The sequence below is a fragment of the Anser brachyrhynchus genome, assembly GCF_964034855.1.
Source record: "Anser brachyrhynchus genome assembly, chromosome: 17".
In the NCBI taxonomy this organism is placed as follows: domain Eukaryota; kingdom Metazoa; phylum Chordata; class Aves; order Anseriformes; family Anatidae; genus Anser; species Anser brachyrhynchus.
In genome coordinates, this window is record NC_137710.1 from 3,224,687 (window position 1) to 3,243,561 (window position 18,875).

At 41.7% G+C, this 18,875-nt stretch overlaps 3 protein-coding genes across 5 annotated transcripts; all 3 read right to left on the minus strand.

Moving 5' to 3' along the window:
- Window positions 1-120: 120 nt before the first annotated feature.
- On the minus strand, window positions 121-7,852 carry ANAPC7 (anaphase promoting complex subunit 7). Of its 3 annotated transcripts, none has more exons than XM_080559510.1 (11): window positions 7,578-7,852; window positions 7,029-7,215; window positions 6,587-6,706; window positions 5,023-5,134; window positions 4,623-4,776; window positions 4,375-4,517; window positions 3,904-4,021; window positions 3,259-3,455; window positions 2,558-2,782; window positions 1,982-2,132; window positions 121-1,132 (listed from the first exon to the last, which is right to left on the minus strand). In XM_080559510.1, the coding sequence occupies exons 1-11, from the start codon at window positions 7,676-7,678 to the stop codon at window positions 943-945; spliced, it is 1,698 nt and encodes a 565-aa protein (XP_080415636.1). In that variant the 5' UTR covers window positions 7,679-7,852; the 3' UTR covers window positions 121-942. The 3 variants fall into 3 exon arrangements, with proteins under 3 accessions (XP_080415636.1, XP_080415638.1, XP_080415637.1); XM_080559512.1 differs by having other exon boundaries at window positions 7,127-7,215; window positions 7,578-7,848; XM_080559511.1 differs by lacking the exon at window positions 7,578-7,852 and adding an exon at window positions 7,432-7,500.
- Window positions 7,853-8,921: 1,069 nt separating this feature from the next.
- On the minus strand, window positions 8,922-13,710 carry ARPC3 (actin related protein 2/3 complex subunit 3). Its single transcript, XM_080559547.1, has 7 exons — window positions 13,513-13,710; window positions 12,530-12,629; window positions 11,670-11,746; window positions 11,318-11,386; window positions 10,943-11,069; window positions 10,283-10,377; window positions 8,922-9,456 (listed from the first exon to the last, which is right to left on the minus strand). Exons 1-7 carry the CDS (start codon window positions 13,516-13,518, stop codon window positions 9,394-9,396), a joined length of 537 nt encoding a protein of 178 aa, XP_080415673.1. The 5' UTR covers window positions 13,519-13,710; the 3' UTR covers window positions 8,922-9,393.
- Window positions 13,711-14,369: 659 nt separating this feature from the next.
- GPN3 (GPN-loop GTPase 3) lies at window positions 14,370-18,872 on the minus strand. The gene is made up of 8 exons (XM_080559545.1): window positions 18,737-18,872; window positions 18,541-18,649; window positions 18,163-18,330; window positions 17,277-17,401; window positions 16,469-16,584; window positions 15,712-15,808; window positions 15,416-15,544; window positions 14,370-14,850 (listed from the first exon to the last, which is right to left on the minus strand). The coding sequence occupies exons 1-8, from the start codon at window positions 18,782-18,784 to the stop codon at window positions 14,788-14,790; spliced, it is 855 nt and encodes a 284-aa protein (XP_080415671.1). The 5' UTR covers window positions 18,785-18,872; the 3' UTR covers window positions 14,370-14,787.
- Between the last annotated feature and the right edge of the window lie 3 nt (window positions 18,873-18,875).

Consider the following 18,875-nt stretch of genomic DNA (forward strand, 5'->3'; position numbering starts at 1 on the left):
ACACAGGAATTCAAGCATTATCTCCCAAAAACAGGAAGTATCTAAACATGGCAAAACCAAGACAATACATACTTGTATAATTTTAACATTTTTACAGAAATGCATGTGGAAAGGGATGAATTCTTTTTATATCATTTTAATTGTCATTGCTGTATGCTGAATGTGAAGTGCTTTGAGTCACTGATGAAAAACCATTTAGTAACATTCTGAAATAAAACTAAAGAGCATTTAAAAATAAATTTTAATGTACAGACTTTATGTGATTATAGGCTTGAGTAAGGATTGGGCAAACTGCTGTAACTCTCCAACACTGGTACAATTCTGTACACACAGAAATCAGTCAACTACAAAAATGTCCTCTAAGTCAAAGCGGCGTGGCGTATCAAACTTCTCCTTTACAGCACACAGGAGATAAAAAGACATGCCTTATAAAAAGACAAATTAATTCAACAAACACAGCAAGAGAAAAGTGCTGCTTTCAGCCACACGGAAGCAACTCCTCCAGACTTCAACAGGAGTGTGAGCCCAAAAGGTAGCATACAAACAAGGGAGCATACAAACCTTTTTCACAAAGGAATACAAACCGCTGTATTTACAAATCAATCAAGCACACTTAGCCCTGAACACAATTTAGACAGTTCCCATCATAAACAATAGGCTTATTATGCACTTTAGATTCTAATGCTTTTAGTTTTAGCAGGGATTTTTTTGAAATTAAAGTTGCAAATAACCTCCAGTATAGTTAATCCCTTATACTTAATAAATAAGCAGCATCAAGAATCTTCATGGCATTGAGATGCATAGAACTATTAAATGGTTTCAGAGTCTATATTAAAAAAAAAAAGTCTTTGTTACTGCAAAAATCACAGCTGAAGTTCTTCAAAGAAGAATGGCCCCAGTGGTATGTTCATGTGCCAAAACAAGCCTCAGGAAGAGAGGCCATCACTGCATGCCAAACCACTGTTCTTGATCTGCCCACTGGGCTGCTTCACTATCGCTGCCTTCCAAGTCCCCCTCTTCTCCACTTCCCTCCATATCGTCCACATCTTCTTCCTGGGTTGCGTCTGTTGGGCTTTCCTCTTTTTCCATTTTCTGCATTCCTTCTAGTGACTTCTGATCGTTTGGATCCAAACTGAGGGAAAGAAAAGAAAGCATTGACTTAAAACTTAGTATTTTTTTGTATTTGTAATGCTATCATTAAAAAAAAATCATCTTGTTTTCTGCACTTCCTGTTTAGCATCACCAAGAGTTTCAAATCAGTAAACTTCACCTCAGGCTGACAATAACACCAAGTATTGCATCTTTATACAAAACCATTTTGAGCCTCACGAATGCACTTCTCTAAACATCACACTCTTTAAGGAAACTTAAGTCAACTCCTTCAGACAACACTAATTATAAAGCAATGTGGAAGTAATAAAAATTTAAATGACTATGACTAAACGCATCATTTACAAAATAAAAATAGCTGATCCATTTACGCAACACGAGTTTATTGTGGATGTAATGTGCTAGATTTAAGGTGAGTTTAACTTTTTGAAATCGAAATATGTAACATTTAACATAACAACTTTATAAGATAACATTTAGGTTCTTTATTGAATCACCTATTTAAATTTACATAATAGCTCATGCTCATAGAGCATCTTCTATTCTAAAGGAACAGATTCTGAAGTTGCCAATGTAATAATAAATAAAAAAATCCATGCCTTAATCTTTTTATCAGTCAAGGAGCTGTATGCATGGTGACATGTTTGCTGTTAATACCATCCATAAATTTTGCACTTCTCAGTTCAAAGCCTTATGAGCAACTAATTCATTATCAGGCTACAATGCGTTATGTTTCTGTTTTAAGGGAGAATGATGTAGAGCTACCTCTCATGCATGCACTAACCACTTAGTGACTCAATGCTCAACTTTTTACTTGAAGTTGATTATTGGTTCTTATAAATATGCTGCAATTTTGGAGTCTCTGGGTTACCTTAGGGCAATACTGTACTGGTCCATTGCTTCCTGGTATTCGTTGACAGCTACAAGAAAGTCTCCGAGTATTCGATGCAGAACACAGTCACTCTGATTAGCCAGTGCGTTCCTCAGCAAAGCAATTCCATCTTCATACTTTTGTTCTCTACCTGTTTATTTGCAAAACTACAGTTTTAATTAATAGTTTAGACAAATCTATAAAAGTCAGAGTGCGCAGTAAAAGCCATCACAACACACACTTATTTCTTCCCTCAGAAGTGACAGCATGAAGGATAGCAGCAATATACTTTTTGTAAGCAGTAACTGCTACACTCATGACTACGTATACTTTGAAGTCAAAACATTTTGTCTGCAATTGTTTCAAGTGCTGCAATGTCAGTTGTGAGATGCAATTAATTCTTGTGCTTTTCCCTTCAGAATAGAACTGACAACCCCCTAGGCTGCAACATCACCATCACATTCCTCGCATTGATGAGGCTGCATAATTAAAACATCAATTATGTTTTGTAGTATTAAGTTGGAAAAGTGGAAAGAGAAAAGTGGAAAATGAATTAAGTGGAAAAAGTGAACTTACTAAGAAGTTCTGCTTTCTTTACCACAGCTTTAATGTAATCAGGTCTTTGTGTCAGCGCTTTGTCCAATAATGTTTTTGCTTTTTCCTGTGTGACTGGGTCTTCAAGACAGACTGTTGCTAACAGAGTGAGGGTCTGTGCATTTGCTCCCAGAGTTTTATACACGTTATTTGCCATAACCATAGCTTCTCGGATACTGTTAGATGCTAGGTAACATTCGATGAGACCTGATGATGAAAAAGGAAAACATTTTAGCATTACTTTTAACTCTGCAAGAAAATGCATATTCTTCTGAAAACGTACTTTCCTTAACTACTTACCATATAAATTTGTTCCTATTTAGGAGACAGAATGACAAAACAAAGTTCCCAGTGCAACTAACTATCCAGTTACCATCATCTGAAACTGATTTGATCAAAACACCGAAGTCTGTTTATGCCCAGATTAAACAATTTAAAAACAAACATCTTTTTTGAAAATCATTCTTATAAATACATGTGTTCTCTATTATCTCTCATCTAACTACTTTTAATAGAACTTTATAGCTTTGGGGGTAATAATAGTTTATTTACTAGAAAGTCAGCAGGAGAAAAAAAAAAACAACTCCTGTCCATTCCCTTGCTTGATAATAGCAAAAACCATCATCACCACCACCACACCACCAAACCAATGCTATACGTTTGAGTAGCTTCGCTTCACTCACCTTCATAGCAATCCAGCCTGCAAGGCGCAAGACGTATCGCTTCACGGAAGTGTATAATTGCTTCCTGTACCCGGCCCATGTTCCTAAGAGCAGCTCCTTTCAGCAACAGTGCTTGAACGCTATTACTATTAAGCTGGATAGCTTTGGCTCCTAAATATAAGGCACGGGAGTATCGTTTACTATAGAAACTGTGACACCTACGGAAAGACAAGACAGATTGTAAACGTATTGCCTGCATGCATTCACAGAGGCTTAGAAGAGAGAGGGGGAAAAAAAAAATAGATTACAAGCAACTGTTGAGCTTCTTGGATTTCAAGTTAAAAATATATGTTCAGGTAAAAACAAACTTTTCTTTTCAAAAGCTAAAAAAAAATGAAACCAACAAGAAAACATCAATATGAATATTAACCATTATAGCTATTTAATAGATCACTGCTATTGCACAGGTACAGTAAATCAAAGAGGTTTAGACGTACTGGAAACAACCAAAATAAGTATTTATTACTAGCTAAGTTACCCCAAAACCAGAACATAGTTAGAAAAGCACCCTCTGAACGAAAAAATCTGAATCCACTGTATAACTGTAATCTACCTCATGCAGCAAATCGAGAGGGTCAGGGTAAGAAAGGAAAGAGAACATCTTACCCAGACACCACCCAGGGCTCTGCATGTTGATCAGAAATATTGAAGAGACGGCAGCCCAAGTTTTCCACATCCTCCAGTCGACCTTCCCGTGCCAATAAATAACCATATACATCCATTCCTGAAGCGAAACGTTTGAAGGTCAGTCATCAAGAAACGAAAAGCTCATTCACAACAAGAAATAATAAAAACAAACTTCTTAATTAAATTATTTTTAATATATGCCTCTTTGGCAAACCACATAAACGGCTACGATACCTTTTAATTTTAAATGACTTACAACACCAACACCTACTATGAACCATGCAAGTACCAGCAACTGGTCATTGTACACAATTTCCAAGTGTAAATTCTGAATTGAAAGCCAGGTACAACAATATTCAATATTCTACTGAATGTTTGTGTGTATCTGCTACTCTAATGTTACTCACCAGATCATTACACGAAGTAAACTTTTTTTTAGGATTTTCTTACCTTTTATTAGGTAAGGATCCAGCATTTGTGCTTGTTCAAATTTTAGAATAGAGTTTTTATTATCTCCAGCTCTGAAATACAGGTCTGCTAAGCTCCCCAGTAAATCTACATTATCCCTCAGCAATGACTTTTTCTCTAAAGAGCTTTAAGAGAAAAGAAACGGCTGTTATTTATACAATGTCATTTTAATATATTTATACATAAATATTTTATATTATTTGATTACATCATGCTCTTTCAACTCTTACCAAATGGTATTGATTGCTCTCGTGTTATCTCCAGTATGCACAAAAGCATACGCCTTGATCCACACTGAAAGCCAGTCCAAGTTAGGAATACTCTGAATTACATTCATTGTCATAGAGGCCACTTCTGCACCTTTCACCGACAGCGAGAGCAAACCTATTCAGAAAGGTATAAAATTCAACTTCAGTCACCATAAACTACCTTTAATATAAATTGTCTCAAGACCAGGAACTCCATCCCCTGGCAAGCATAAACAAGCAGTTTGTCACAATGTTCTTTATAATTTGCATAATACAGGCATTATATATTATATGCAAATTGCAGTCAATTACCTAGTCCTAAAGATAATTCAGATTATAACACTTTTTAGTGCTGAAGTACTCACAGTATGGAGAAACCTACCTAGTATGGCATCAAGTGCTAACGGGCACTGTCTCAGTACTTCTTTGTAGCTTGTAACGGATGAGCGTTCTTGACCCGCTTTCTTGTACAGATTTGCCAGCATCATGTTGATCTGTAAGGAACACAACGGCACTAGAGTCAGGTATGAGAAAGGAGAAATCCTCACTAAGAATAGGTCACAACTTTGCCTTCAAGCATTGCTCCCTCCCTCCTTTTCTGGGTAGAAGTTATAATTGCCAGCTTTTCTTCTGAGATCACTATAACATACCATATACTATAAAATTAAAATTGATTATTCTGAGCCCAAATATAAAATTTGTATTCTTCTGTATTGACATAATACATCCTGAAATCTCAGTGTTTTGCACACACGATGTCAAAAAATGGGCAAGTATTTTACGTATGATGCCAAGAAGGACCTGTATACCCATTACATTAAGTTTCAGTGTATGTCTCTGATCAACAGAAGTTTCAAAGAGTTTAGGAAGGCAGAGAAAGTTTCCATTTAGCTTCTGAATAAAGTCATGATTGATGAAAGAACAGAAATGATTTGAGCTCTACGCAGCCCAATTACTTTTCTGCTACAATACTTCATTTTACTAGTGTGTATAGGTTAAAAGTTTTCTTTCCTTAATCTTTTCTTCTTTTTCTGCTCTGCAATTTGGTCTTTAAACAGAACACCTATACATTATGAGAGCCTAAGCCACATACACTGCTTTAAGATAAAACATAGTTGATTGAGTTGATGCATTTATCTTTTAAGCCCTTATGACATAACAGAGCCAGAAGGCACAGACTCAACATATTTAGCACTGCAGTCCACAATGGGATCTAAATATTTAGCGTTATCTAAACTGTTATTAAGAAGGATGGAGTGAATTGGAAAGACGGTGCATTGGCGTTCCTTCTATTTGCCAAAGTCTTCATCCTTTCAAGCATCTCGCGTTGCTCAAACCATACAATAAGAAATGATGTGCTACTCCTTACACATTCTGGATTCAAGAACGTATTAAAACACTTGCTCAATTTTAACAATCACAGTTTAGCAAGTTCAGATAACTGCCTAACAGTGAAACAGCACAGAACAGTCAGCCTTGCAAGGTAACTAGGCTACAAGTGTATCCCCTTCAGCTCCAGCTGGTGACAGCATGCCTTTCCTGTCCAGCGATACACAGCTCTTCCATGGAGGCTAAGACTCTGCCTAGCTACATCCACAAAGTAAAGTACGTTTCGTTAAACCTGTACTTGGCTCTCACTTTTAGAGCCCCACTTCAAAACCAGAGCAAATTATTCGGATATCTCGCACTCACTCACTAACTTGCCGTAATTGAACAGCTTACAATCATAAAAACTTTTTTCCTTGTAGAAGTGACACACATTTGTTGACAGTAATCACTCTTTGCCCTATGAAAACTACTCATAACAACATCCAAGAAAGAATGGACGATGGATGGATGATACAGATTTCAAGCTCTATTATACTCAGAGACTACATTGCTTTACTGGCCTAAGGATTAGAAATACACCGACCAAGGACTTGTGACAAACATCTGCCAGAACAAACCTTTGGGGTTCTCTGTCTGGAAGGAATCCCATCCAGAATAGCAATGGCATCTTTATCTTGCTTCAGCATTGTATAGCATTCAGCCATTTTATATTTCACTTCAATTTCAGATGGTAAACACTGAAATAAAACACAAACATTAAGCACTTTACAGTCACATAAGAAACGTAAATAAGGTCGCCTCATAAAATGTTTAAAATATGTTAGAAAAGTCTAGTGCAAGAAAGTTAAAAACGCAACTGACTGGTTCTCATGTCTTCAAAAAGCATGAATTGCACATATAAAACTCACGTTCCAAGACCAAATTAAGCTTTCCATTAGAAAAGAGGCTTATTTGACATGATAAATCCACAATCTAACACTACATCATTAAATCAGCAACATTAACTGAACAGAGGGGGCCTGATCATTTTATGCAGCACATTAGTCAGTTTTGAAATACCTGGCTTTGGGGGGTTGATGCAGCATTCCCAGTAGAAGGTCTTACTTTTGAAGTTTTACTTAAAGCCTTTTTCTGCTGCAAGGCCATTGTGTACTTACTGACAGCATTTCTATATTCCTTATCATGGAAAAGAGAATCCGCGTGATATACGAGGAGTTGGTATTTCTGAGATGGTGAAAACAGTTCCCTAGGAAAAAATGCAAACAGACTAAGTTCAGCAAAGAGCCAAAGAGATTCCAAAGCATGTGAAGCTTGCTTTGTCTGCCTTCAATTTCCAAATGTTGCTGCTCCTTTGCTGCACTGGGAGGGCCCCTGAGTAACAGGTACAACTCCTCACAAAGGTGCTACCTTCCCATGCTGAGCAGTGAGGGTTTCAGAAGGGGATTCTGGCGTTAATTAGTACCTCAAACAACTCTCCAAAACATACAGGCGCACAGAGGCCACTGTAGGCAGGGAGAGCCCTAACACTGAGCCCTCCTCCTCCTCCTGCCCCTGCCCGCAGGCTCCCCGCGGGCCTCCCCCTCAGCCGCTGGCGGGAGGGCCACTCACGGGTTGTTGCCGCTCATCGTCAGGAGAAGCCCGCTGAGGAGCCGCACGTTCGAGTGGAGCCCGGCGGAGGCCATCTCCCGGACGTGCTCCACCACGCTCATGACGGCGGCGGGAGGGCACGGCAAGGAGAAACGGAGCCGGGAGGGAGCCGGGAGGGGAACGAGAGGGGACCGGAAGGAGAGGAGGAACGGATCGGGGCCGCCACAGCCGCTTCAAAATGGCGCCGTCGCAGGGGCCTCACGCGACGCCGCCTCCGCCGCTGTCCTGACGGCGGGCGCGCGGCCCGACAGGCGCTCGGCAGGGCAGCCCGCGGGCGGGGCCAAGGCCCCCCGATAGCTCCGACCGCGCAGCGGCGGCTTCCCTCAGTCGGCTGTAGGGCGGGGGGGTGGTAGGAGTAGCAGGATTGTGTCGGGCTTGGCAGTGTGTCATGGGGGCTGGAGGAGACCATCTCCGGCTCAGCAGTGTTTTGTGTAAAAAGATTTAGACTCTGTATCTGCAGAGCTCTTAAACCTAGCCGTTTTTCCTCTCAAAACCGAATTTTCTACCAAAACTTCATTAGCTATTGGCTGTGGCAGCTAAGTGTGACAGGTCTTGGAGATGACGGAGGTTCTGCCTGTAAAAATAGACAGCTGAGAAGAAAGACCCTTTAAAACCCAGGTTTCTTCTGGGACACAGGCAGAAGAAACGCTTTAACTTGAGCCACCATTAACCATGAGGCATGGAACTGCCTCTCAAGAGGGGTCGACCTCACACAGCAACAAGATAAAACCTGTGTTGGGATTTTTTTCTTTCATCAACTTAATTTTTTCCACTCCCTTACCTACAGTGAAAGGGAGTAAAATGTGTAAAATGTAAAACGTGGCTACTCTACAAGCATTACTGCCACTGACAGCAGGAGGAGCTGTCGGCTCGAGGCCACCACAGCTCTCAGTGACTGCGCCGAGCAGCCCAGTGTTAAGGAACGCAAAGTATGGTGGTGCTGTACGGCGGCAATGAAACAAGCATTGCCACAACTGCAATTTTCTGTCTAGAAAATAAAATGAACTCACATTTGCAGATCTTCAGGAAGCCATCAGAGTGATCAAAACAATTTTTGCTGCTACCATGTGCTCATTATGTTTGACCAAATCTGCCATCACAAAGGCAGCCTTGGACTAAGGTGTATGTAATCTGCCTACATTACTCTTTGAAGACGTTAAAACATCTTCAGAGCACTGCTCTGCAGAGGAAGATGTTAAATAACGGGGACACTGCTGGAGACTACAGCCTCTGCATTAATCTTGTTTACAATAAGAATGATTCACTTCTTTCTGATTACTTTACCATTAAACAATAATGATGGCCTTTTCACCAAAATTTTAATTTTATTTCTTTGAAAGCTATCCATAAGACATAAAGCAGGTATCACATTAATTACAAGCTAAGTTTATTGAAAAAAGGTAAAAATCATTGTACTTTAACACGTGATACTGAGACTCTAGCCAGCAGAGCAATTACATACGCCCCCAGGCACACACATTTCTCCTGTTCAAACAAAAGCCCTGTTTTAAATGCTAGCTGTAACCACTGATAATAAAGCAGCCTGCATCTGAAACAGCACATTAGAAATCTTTTATTAAGCACCAGCTTAATATTTGCTTACAGTACTCAATGATCTTTTTGCTTTAACTTCTTTTTACCTCTCATTGATTATTTTTTTCTTCATAAGCACTTAATTCTTCCTTGGTACAAAACATATCCAAAAAAAAAAAAAAAAGGCAAAATCCTTTACACATGTTCCTGTGGAAATGCTTAATGTTGTTGCTGCTTTGCCTCTTCACTGCCCAGGACCTGACAGACTCTTGTTCATGAACTGTCTCTTCACGAAGCAGATCCACCACTGCAGAAGAAAGTACAAAATAAGAAAATATGCAAAAGCAGTTTCAGTGCAGTAAATGAAATAGTGACTTGCAAGTATTCAACCACTGACAAATAACAAATGTTATGGGTCCAATTTTGCACATACAGTTTTCCCTATTGGTTTCTATTGGAATTTAGGAAAACAAGATGACAGGAGTGGATCCAATGAGTTATAATATAGAGCTGCAGACTCTGAATTAAAGCAGGATATTATCCTTTCTACTATTTCAATACTATTTTTACTATTTATTCTGTGTATGCTATTTTTTCCAATATATTTAGTCCAGTATAATAATAAACAAGGCATCGGAAAGCTATGCCTTTGAAACTAAATTTGCCTAAATACTTTCAATGTTAAAAACAGTCATATTTGCACATGAAACATATAACCAGGAGGTAATTCATGCATTGATTGGCTATTTTTTTAATCTGGGTATGAGGCAAAACAGTCTACTTCAAGGAAGCTAACAGATCAGAACCACTCAGGAAGATAAACAGCATTTCTCATGCCCACAGATTTCTGAAAACCTTGAGTCCTCCTTAGCCAACAGTATGCAATACTTTGAAGAACTGATTGAGACACCACTTATTACTATCCTGCTTTTAAAAGTATCCAAAATTGTCATTTGCTGTCTTACAATATTACAGATGAAATGTATTGAAAATTTGCAGTCTGATAGCCTTATAAAACCAGGGAAGCCCGCTCCAAAGTTATCCACATCTGATCACTCACCCCATCGTTTCACTTCTCTGAAAAAACAAGCAAGCCTCTCATTAAACCTGTGTTGATCACACCAAAGCCTTACCTTACTAGGCTTGTCACTCTGAGGATCAAACACTTTTTCACAAAGCCGAAGACCAGTTTCTTGCCTGAGCTGCTGCAAGTAGGCTCTCATCACCTCTGAAACACAGCGCAAGCACCAAACAGCACCAAGTGAAATTGAATTTATCATGGAAGCATTGGACATCAATGCCTACAGTGGAAACTGTGAGCTTTCACAGCTTTCAGCTTGCTGGCTGGCTGAGTTGGTTCGTTCAATATACAGCCACACTTGGGATTTTTATATTTAATTTTATATAACGTTAATATAATTTTATATAATTATAAAATCAGTAAAAAGGATCATCCAAACCATTTTTTTCTCATTGGTACCTTTGCCCATCATTGTAGACTTCCTCTTCTCCCAGTGCAGAAGTTGGCTTGGGCTCTGTTACAGAATTTATCTAGCAATTATGTTGATGCAAAAGACTCAGACCCATATTGCTCTGTTCTGTTGAATTTATGGATCCAGGGAAGTTTTTGGGCCCCTGAGGTCAGAAAATCCAGCTCATGCAGCCCGCAGAAGACAGAGCTACAGATTCAGAAGATTCAGTTTTCAGGGTCACTTTTCTAGTCATAGTCACAAAAATGCAGCTGGTAAACTATGGGCCAAAGGAAGCCTTCAGAGTTCTTGGTTTAGTCTCACCTTCCTCCTGCTTGTTGGTAGGTTTGGCATAAATGGCATTAAGTGGAAAGCCAGGTTCCCCAGGGATTGGGAAGTTAGTGATTCCTAGTGTGTACATCTCTTTCTCTCCTTGGCCTTTGGAGTTACACTGGAAGAACCAGGCAAACAATTGGTTAAAACTTACAAACAAAAGCCTTAGACTCAAATATTTTACCAGACATTAAAACTTAAAGACTCATCAAGATGAGCATCACAACATCTCTTTGGAGATCCACAGCCTCAAGTATTTGTGGCTCTGACAACTGGGACTGTGGTGAGCAGTATTGTGCCCCTAGGAGGAGAACATCAGCAAATACTCTCGAGTACAATCCCAGAACAGGCTGTTTCCCTGCTTACCTTTTGCAGCTTTTTCAAGCACTCAGAAATGTAGAGAGTTATGTAGATCAGTGTTCTGTCAGCCTCATTCTGCAAAATAAGAGCGCGCACAGAGCCCAGACACTGTTAGACTACAGGATGCTTTATGGAACTGGTAAACGTTTGAAATAGGAATGAATTCAAACCATTTGGGATAAAAATTTCCTCATCAGAGAGGAACTTGTAATTCATGACATTTATCCAATTAAAAAAATTAAGTGGGAGGAAGGGGAGGTTTTCTTATCTAATAGAACTATTTAACCTGCAAAGAAATGTATATCTGTACCACCAAATATCCAAGACTTACTGTATATACAATATCACAAAAAATTACCTTAATTTCATAATTTTTGAAGAAAACATTAGCTTTGAAGTAGTAGATGGCTTCATCTATAATATCTACATCCTTAGCTTAAAAAAAAAAGAAAAACAAAGTTAAACGGTGTACCAGTACACCACATTTGATCATAACTTTTATTCACTGAAGTACATAAACAATGGTTCTTGCAAAAGCAAAATCATTTACAAAATGCAGAAAACTCGGCTACGCTATAGTGTTTGCTATCTGAAAGACTGGTGAACTCAGACCGTAATATTTAAGTTTCCTACTCTTAGCAGGAGTTTTAACTCCCTTTTCTTCTTTCCACCATGACTTCTCACTTCACAAAGGGCAGCAGTTCAGCAGTTCCCCAGTTTCCTACCAGTTGAGTAACTTGAGTGGTCAGTTTTGGGATGCCCAAGACTAAAGTTTTGGGTTTTTGCTACCCTACAGTGCTGCCTTTCTTCCTCATCATCCTGTAGCTTCAGGGCAGCCAAGTGCCCTCAGCCTCAGCTCCAAAGTGCGAGTTCTCTGCAGTTAAACCTCTGCTTCCTCTGACATGAGAGGGTTTGCACCACCACGTCCTCCTCAGAGCCTGCTGACAAGCACGCTGAGACACTGGAGGAAGTGTGAAAATAGTAACTGTAGGCTTCCTTTTAATTAGTAAAGTAACCAAATTAGCCAGACCTGTTCCAGATAACAATTGTATGATAATTTTCTACGGCTTGTAACACTTCAGCATCTGAAAACGTCATCTACAAAGCAGTCCATTTCTAAGCCACAACTCCTCTCCTCACTCTTACTGGGTCTGGTCTGGGACAAACCGTGAAATGACTTCAAACAATATGCAAAGGGGCTTTCAGAGATAAACTTACTTTCCCGGGGCGCTGGGCCTTTGAACTGACTTCTGATGGGTAACAGCGCCATGTTCCCAACTAGCTTGGTATCAGAGTCCATTAAAGTTGAGTGGTAAGCCTACAGACAGGGGAGAAGGCTTGTTATCAACGCCACTTAAAACGGGCATTTCAGCATCCCCTTGGCAGCGCAGACTGATTACGGCTCTCTTCTGTATCCTCACCGAAGTCAGTTTTGTTGGTTAGCTGTGCTTCCAGCAACCTTTCTTTGCACAAACAACTTATATTTTTTAACTGGGCCCATATCTCAGCACCTTTCCGGTGCTGACCATCCCCCCGGACACCATTTATGTTAGTGGTGGAAGACAGGACAAAACTGGTGCATCCAACCCATGTCTGCTGCTCCATCCCTGGGCTGCCTGAACCCAAGTTGCAGGGCTCCACGGGAGGAGCAGCCCTGCAGTGGGGCATTCCACAGGTCACGAAATTGGTCATTAAACGAGTTAGTTACTCCGTCATTAGAAAGGGATTTTGTTGCATGTCTAGCTAATAATAGTAGATAATAGTAACTAAAAACAGGCTTATCGCATACATGCTCAAGAAGATTTCTGTGTGCTACAACAGGTGTAAGCGGGGTAAAAAAAACCCAGCCCTCTGAATATGACACTTCCTGGAAAATTGGCTTTGACCAAGTGACCATTTAAGAAGCCTTCCCCGCCCCGCAGCCCTGCCTTTGCGGGGCCGTAGCAGGCTGCCGCCCTCCCACCGGGGGGAGGAAGAAGAAAGAGGAAGATGAAGGCTCCGGCCTTGCAGCAGCCTCCCACCGACACCAACCCCCTCCAAAGCGCCAGGCTCCAGCGGCTACGGCCCCGTTCCCCCCTCAAACCCGACCCCGTTCCCTTTTCACCCCCGGCCCCACAGCCGAGCCCCGGCCCCACAGCGCCCGGCCGCGCCCGGCGTCCCGCCCCCCGCCGGGCCTCCCGCGGGCTGCCCGCGCCCCTCACCGGCATCTCGGAGGGCAGGGGGCAGCTCGGCGGGGCCGAGCGGGTGGATGGCAGGGATGGGTTCACGGCAAGCCTTCCTCTTCCTCTTCCTCGGCCGCCGGGGCTGCAGGAAATGAGGCAGCAGGGCGGTGCGAGCAGGGGAAGCCGCAGCCTGCGCCGCCCCGAGAGGCGCCGCTCCCGGCCGGGGAAGGAGCTGAGGTGGGGAGCGGGGTGAGGCAGCACGGAGCCAGCCCCACCGGGGCGGGTTTTGGGGCGGTGAAGTGTTTGAAGAGACCCAGGTTCGTCTGGTACTAGCGACCCATGGCCCTCCCTGGGAGCCGGTGTGTCTAATTTCACCCATAAATGACTCGTTGCGTGAGTCAGGCAGGAAAAATTGGGGGGATTTGAAGCTGAAGGGCTTGGGCTTCTTTCCACGCTCCATGAACAGGACACGGTCAGAAGGATGCCCCAGCCCGGCTGGATGGGGCTGGGGGGCAGCCTTGGGTCTGTGAGGCCCCTTTCCACCCACACCACTCCCTGATTCAATGACTCAGCCCTAGGATGTGCCAGGCTGGAGGTGAGCTAAACCAGCAAAGCTTAATTCAGCCAGATCAGGCCCCGACGTGGTGGGATTAACCCCAGACACGCATCACGACTTGCCACATCATGAGGTTAACCCACTCTGTAACTATTAAAAAATGAGTACGTTTTTTGACTCCATGTTTCACAATCCTGAAGAACTATTACTTGGCTGATGTTCAGGTTTTCTGGGAACAGGCTTAATTTTTAATACACAAACTATATATCCTATATAGTGAGAGGTGTCATGCCTATACAGAGGCATCCACTGAATTTAAGCATTACATAACCATGAGACCTCTATGGAAAATATTTTAATTCAAGGACTCCATGAGCAAAACACATTCCTTAGGGTTAAGGAAAAGGCAAGGTTGATAGGTACTTGGACATGAGCAGCAGAAAAACATCCTCCAATTCAGCTGAAAGTAGCTGAATAAATAATAAATTGGACTAATACGTTTTAGGCAAAGAAATAAAAACAAAATAAAATTGAAACATTTAAGAGAATCCAGGAACTTTCTGTACTTATAAAAGAACTAAAAACAACAATATAGTTCATAATATTCTGTCATATAAACTGACATATAGCCCATTTCTCAGTAGAAATTTTAGTTATCTTACAGATAAAACATCAAATATATTTGTACAGCAGTGGATTTTTTGTTGTTTTAAACACACAGGCAAGGTATTTTCTTCCTCTTTCTGAGCATCTATTTTTCACTCATTTACATGATCTTGAAAATACTCATCCACAAGAGCAGATTTATCTTCTTCATATTCCTGCCAGAAAGAAAACAAAAAAGGTAAAACCTGACTTTTCCCTAGTGGCTGTTTTACATTGTCTGTTCTGCGATGCTTTATTTTAGAAACCACATGAACAATGTCTAACATTGTTCCATAAAACAAATAGCAAAACTTTCTGAAATGTATTTTCATGTATTTTACATGATAGATGTATGACAGATATAGATTAGGAATAACTTTACAACATGAGATACAGATGCATAATTTTTTAGGGGAGTTTGAACAAACATGCAGGAAGAGATCTTAATTCTCTTAATGGCCCTTTCTGACCTTTAAAAGTTAAGATTATATTATTTTTGAAAACAAAAGCATTACTTTCAACACAACCATTTGAACAGTACTTGCACACGCAAGACAATATTAAAGAATCCCATTTTTGTAACAGTAAATGAAGATGATATAAGCATTGTCACTAAAAGACTAAACATGGCTTATTTTGAACCATATGAAGGCAATCATTTATTAACAAGGCAAAGATTTATATCATGATTTGTATTATGGAGCCCTTCTATTTTTCATCTTATCATCAGAAGTACCTTACCTTTGGTTCTTTAAATTCAAGATCTTCTCCATACTGAATGGTAAGGTCTATGTGCTGCAGAACTATGTTTATACTTTCCTCATCAGAGCGATCAAAAGGTAGAAATCGAACCATACCGTAATCATCAATCTAGAGAAAGGATTCAAAAGACATTAGAAGGAGAATGCACTAAGTCTCCTCACAGCACTCTAAACCACTGCCTTATACTACAGTTATATTTTCCTTGCCCAGACTGCTAAAGCCCTTTGAAGGAAAACTGCAAACCAATGGTAGTTCCCAGATCAGAATATACATACCAATCCACATATTGATTTAGTCAGTTTTTTAAACATTTTGCTTTTCAGTAGATTTGTAGAATCTTCAATCATAGAATACATATCCGGATCTAAGTACCTGGCAGAAAGAAACTCATCATTAACACCGACATACAGAATGCATGAGTCACTATGCTTTTAGACAGCTACCAAAGCCACCTATCCTTCTGTGATCTGAATGAACTAACTTATTATCATGGCAACTTACAACCCCTGTTAAATACAGTTTTTGTAATTGTTTTTAAATTTCAGATTATGATTGCGAGTAGAAAAAATGTGTTTTTTTAAATTTTCTTTTTGCTAATATACTTTTATACTTAAGAAAGCTTTGATGAAGACCACAGGGAACACTATTTTTTCAAACTGTAGTACAAATGTAAAAGTAACACAGAGGTAATTCAGTATGTTCAGTACCAAAACAAGTTAGGATCACCTCTAGTTTAGGTTTTCAAGGAGGTGCAGTACCCCAGAATGTCATTCAGAATGATGCAAGTTATTCAAGATAATTTTTTAAAGAAAAATCTAGAGCTATGTACACACATGGAGCTAACCTTTTGACTTTGACTAAACTGTACACATCCTATCCAGGCATTTAAAGACCACAGTTGATGCAGAACAAATCCGTCTTTTACCATTCCAAAAAGAGTATATTTTAAATGGGGGAAAGATTAGACTGAATTCTGAGTGAAATTTACCTCAAGATATCACACTACAGAGTAAGTAATGTTTTGGAACTTACTTTTCTATTTCCTTCTTAGCTTTCTTGCTCAACAAATCCATTTTAGTCATGATGTTAATCTGTGGAATCTCTAAAGAGATCATTGCACTGAGTGCTGCCAGAATTCCGGAGATAAACTGAAGAAGTATGAAAAATAACATAGTTAAGTACAGAAAAACACAAAACCATCACGTAGGTCACAATCTACTATACAGCAAGTCTAGCTAATGAATACATGAAACATGGGCACGAGGCCAAGCGGGGAGTCATTATCTCTGTTGGAAAAGGGAGGTGCCAAGGTTCCCATCTGCCAGCTGTTTCCAGAGCTTTAAATCTGGATCTGTCACTGAAAAGGACATGAACAAAACTCAAAGCCCTTCTCAGGATTCTTATTGCTGGATAAGGGAAGGGTCATGCTCTCTCTCCAGCTCTGAGAAAGCTCTCATAGAATCACAGAACAATTTAGGCTGGAAGGAACTTTTACAGGTTATCTGGTCCCTACCAACACTCAAAGCAGAGCTAACTTCTCAGTCAGATTCGGTCGCTCGGGGCTCAAGTTTTGAACAACTCCACAAATTTACATTACGCAGCGTCTCTATGCCCCTGCTCCCGCCTGACCATTCTCACGGTGCAGGGTATTTCCTATACGTCCAGCTGGAACTTTCCTTTCTACAACCTTTGTCTGAGGCAGCTAAAGACAGCAATCAGATCTCCCCGTTTAGCATTCCTTCCTTCGGCCTAAACAAACCCAGCCCCCTAAATCGATCAGATTCCTTGTTCTACATCAATATGAACTTTTACAATTGTTTACAAGATTTCAAATGGATACCTTAAAAGATTCCACCATAAATTGAGAGTCAACGAGAAACACTCCACAGACACGGAACTCCCACTGCTGAAGCTGCTCCACCAGCTGTTTCATCACTGGCAAATGTGTATAGAGTTCGATCTGACCTAAGACACGCTTAGAATATTAATATGCAGAAATGGAAAGCTAACAGAAACATTTCAGTTATCGGTTACAGAAACATGGGCATTACACTTAGTATGAATAACAGCTGATAAAGAAAGCCCAATCTTTCAGACAACTGTGCCTGTATTTGGATGAAATTATACTGGCAAAATGGAAATGAATTCAAAATTTTCTTTTCCTCCCTTAACCTCCACTTAGCATTAGTTAGTAGTTACCGTAGTTTTCTCACACTACATGATGCTAACAAAAGTCAGTACTGTCACCCAAATTAGAATGGAGACAAGTTCACTTCTGAGGCATCTGGAAGCAACTCTGACAACTGTTAATAATACAAAAAAATACATAAAAAGGAGGCTGAAGGAAGACCTCATTGCTCTCTACAACTACCTGAAAAGGTGGCAGTGAAGAAGGTGTCAGTCTCTTTTCTCAGGTGACAAGCAATAGGACACAAGTTGCACCAGGGGAGGTTTAGATTAGATGTCAGAAAGAATTTCTTTGTGGAAAGGGTGGTTAGGCACTGGCCCAGGGAAGTGGTGGAGGTATTTAAGAGACGCGTGGATGTCTCGCTTAGGGACATGGTTTAGTCACGGGCTTGGTAGCGTTAGGTGATGATTGGACTTGGTGATCTTATGGGTCTTTTCCAACCTAAATGATTCTATGATTCTATGACCAGCACAGAAATCATATTGAAAACATTATGCTGCGTCCAAAGCACAACGCTAACACATAGATGCGTGTTTACCTGGGCAGTCAAACAGTATGTAGTCGTCCTCCACGTGCCCCAGGCTCTCCTCCAGCCAGTTGAAGTTATTGGCGAAGTACTCCATGCAGAACACCAGGCCCCCGTTGGGGCCAAAGCGCAGGGAATCATCCTCCATAACATCATCCACCTCGATCAGCTCGCGGATATCTGCAACGACGGGCACACACGGCGCGTCTCGGGGGGCGAGAGGGGTTCCCACATCCCGCCGCCCCCCCGGTCCCCTCAGGAACTCCCCCGGTCCCCTCAGGAACCCCCCCGGTCCCCTCAGGAACTCCCCCGGTCCCCTCAGCACCCCACCCCCGGTCCCCTCAGCACCCCACCCCCGGTCCCCTCAGCACCCTCCCCCGGTCCCCTCACCTGCCATCACCGGGTAGCCGAACAGCTCCGCCGCCGGGTCCAGGTTGACCACCTGCACGGCTCTGCCCAGCGCCTCGCAGTGCTGCACCATGGCGGCGCAGTACGTGCTCTGCAAGGCACACGCGAGCCGTCAGCGCCCTCCTCACCGTCCCGTCCCGTCCCGTCCCGTCCCCTCAGCGACCCTCGCCCCCCTCACCTTCCCGCTGCCCGCCGGGCCCATCACCAGCTGCGCGTAGCGCGGCATGGCGGCGGCCCGGAGCTGGGGGGGGGGGGAGGCAGAAAGCTCCGCGAAACGGCCCCGCTCGGTCCCTCCGCCGCCCCGTAGCTGGGTCCGG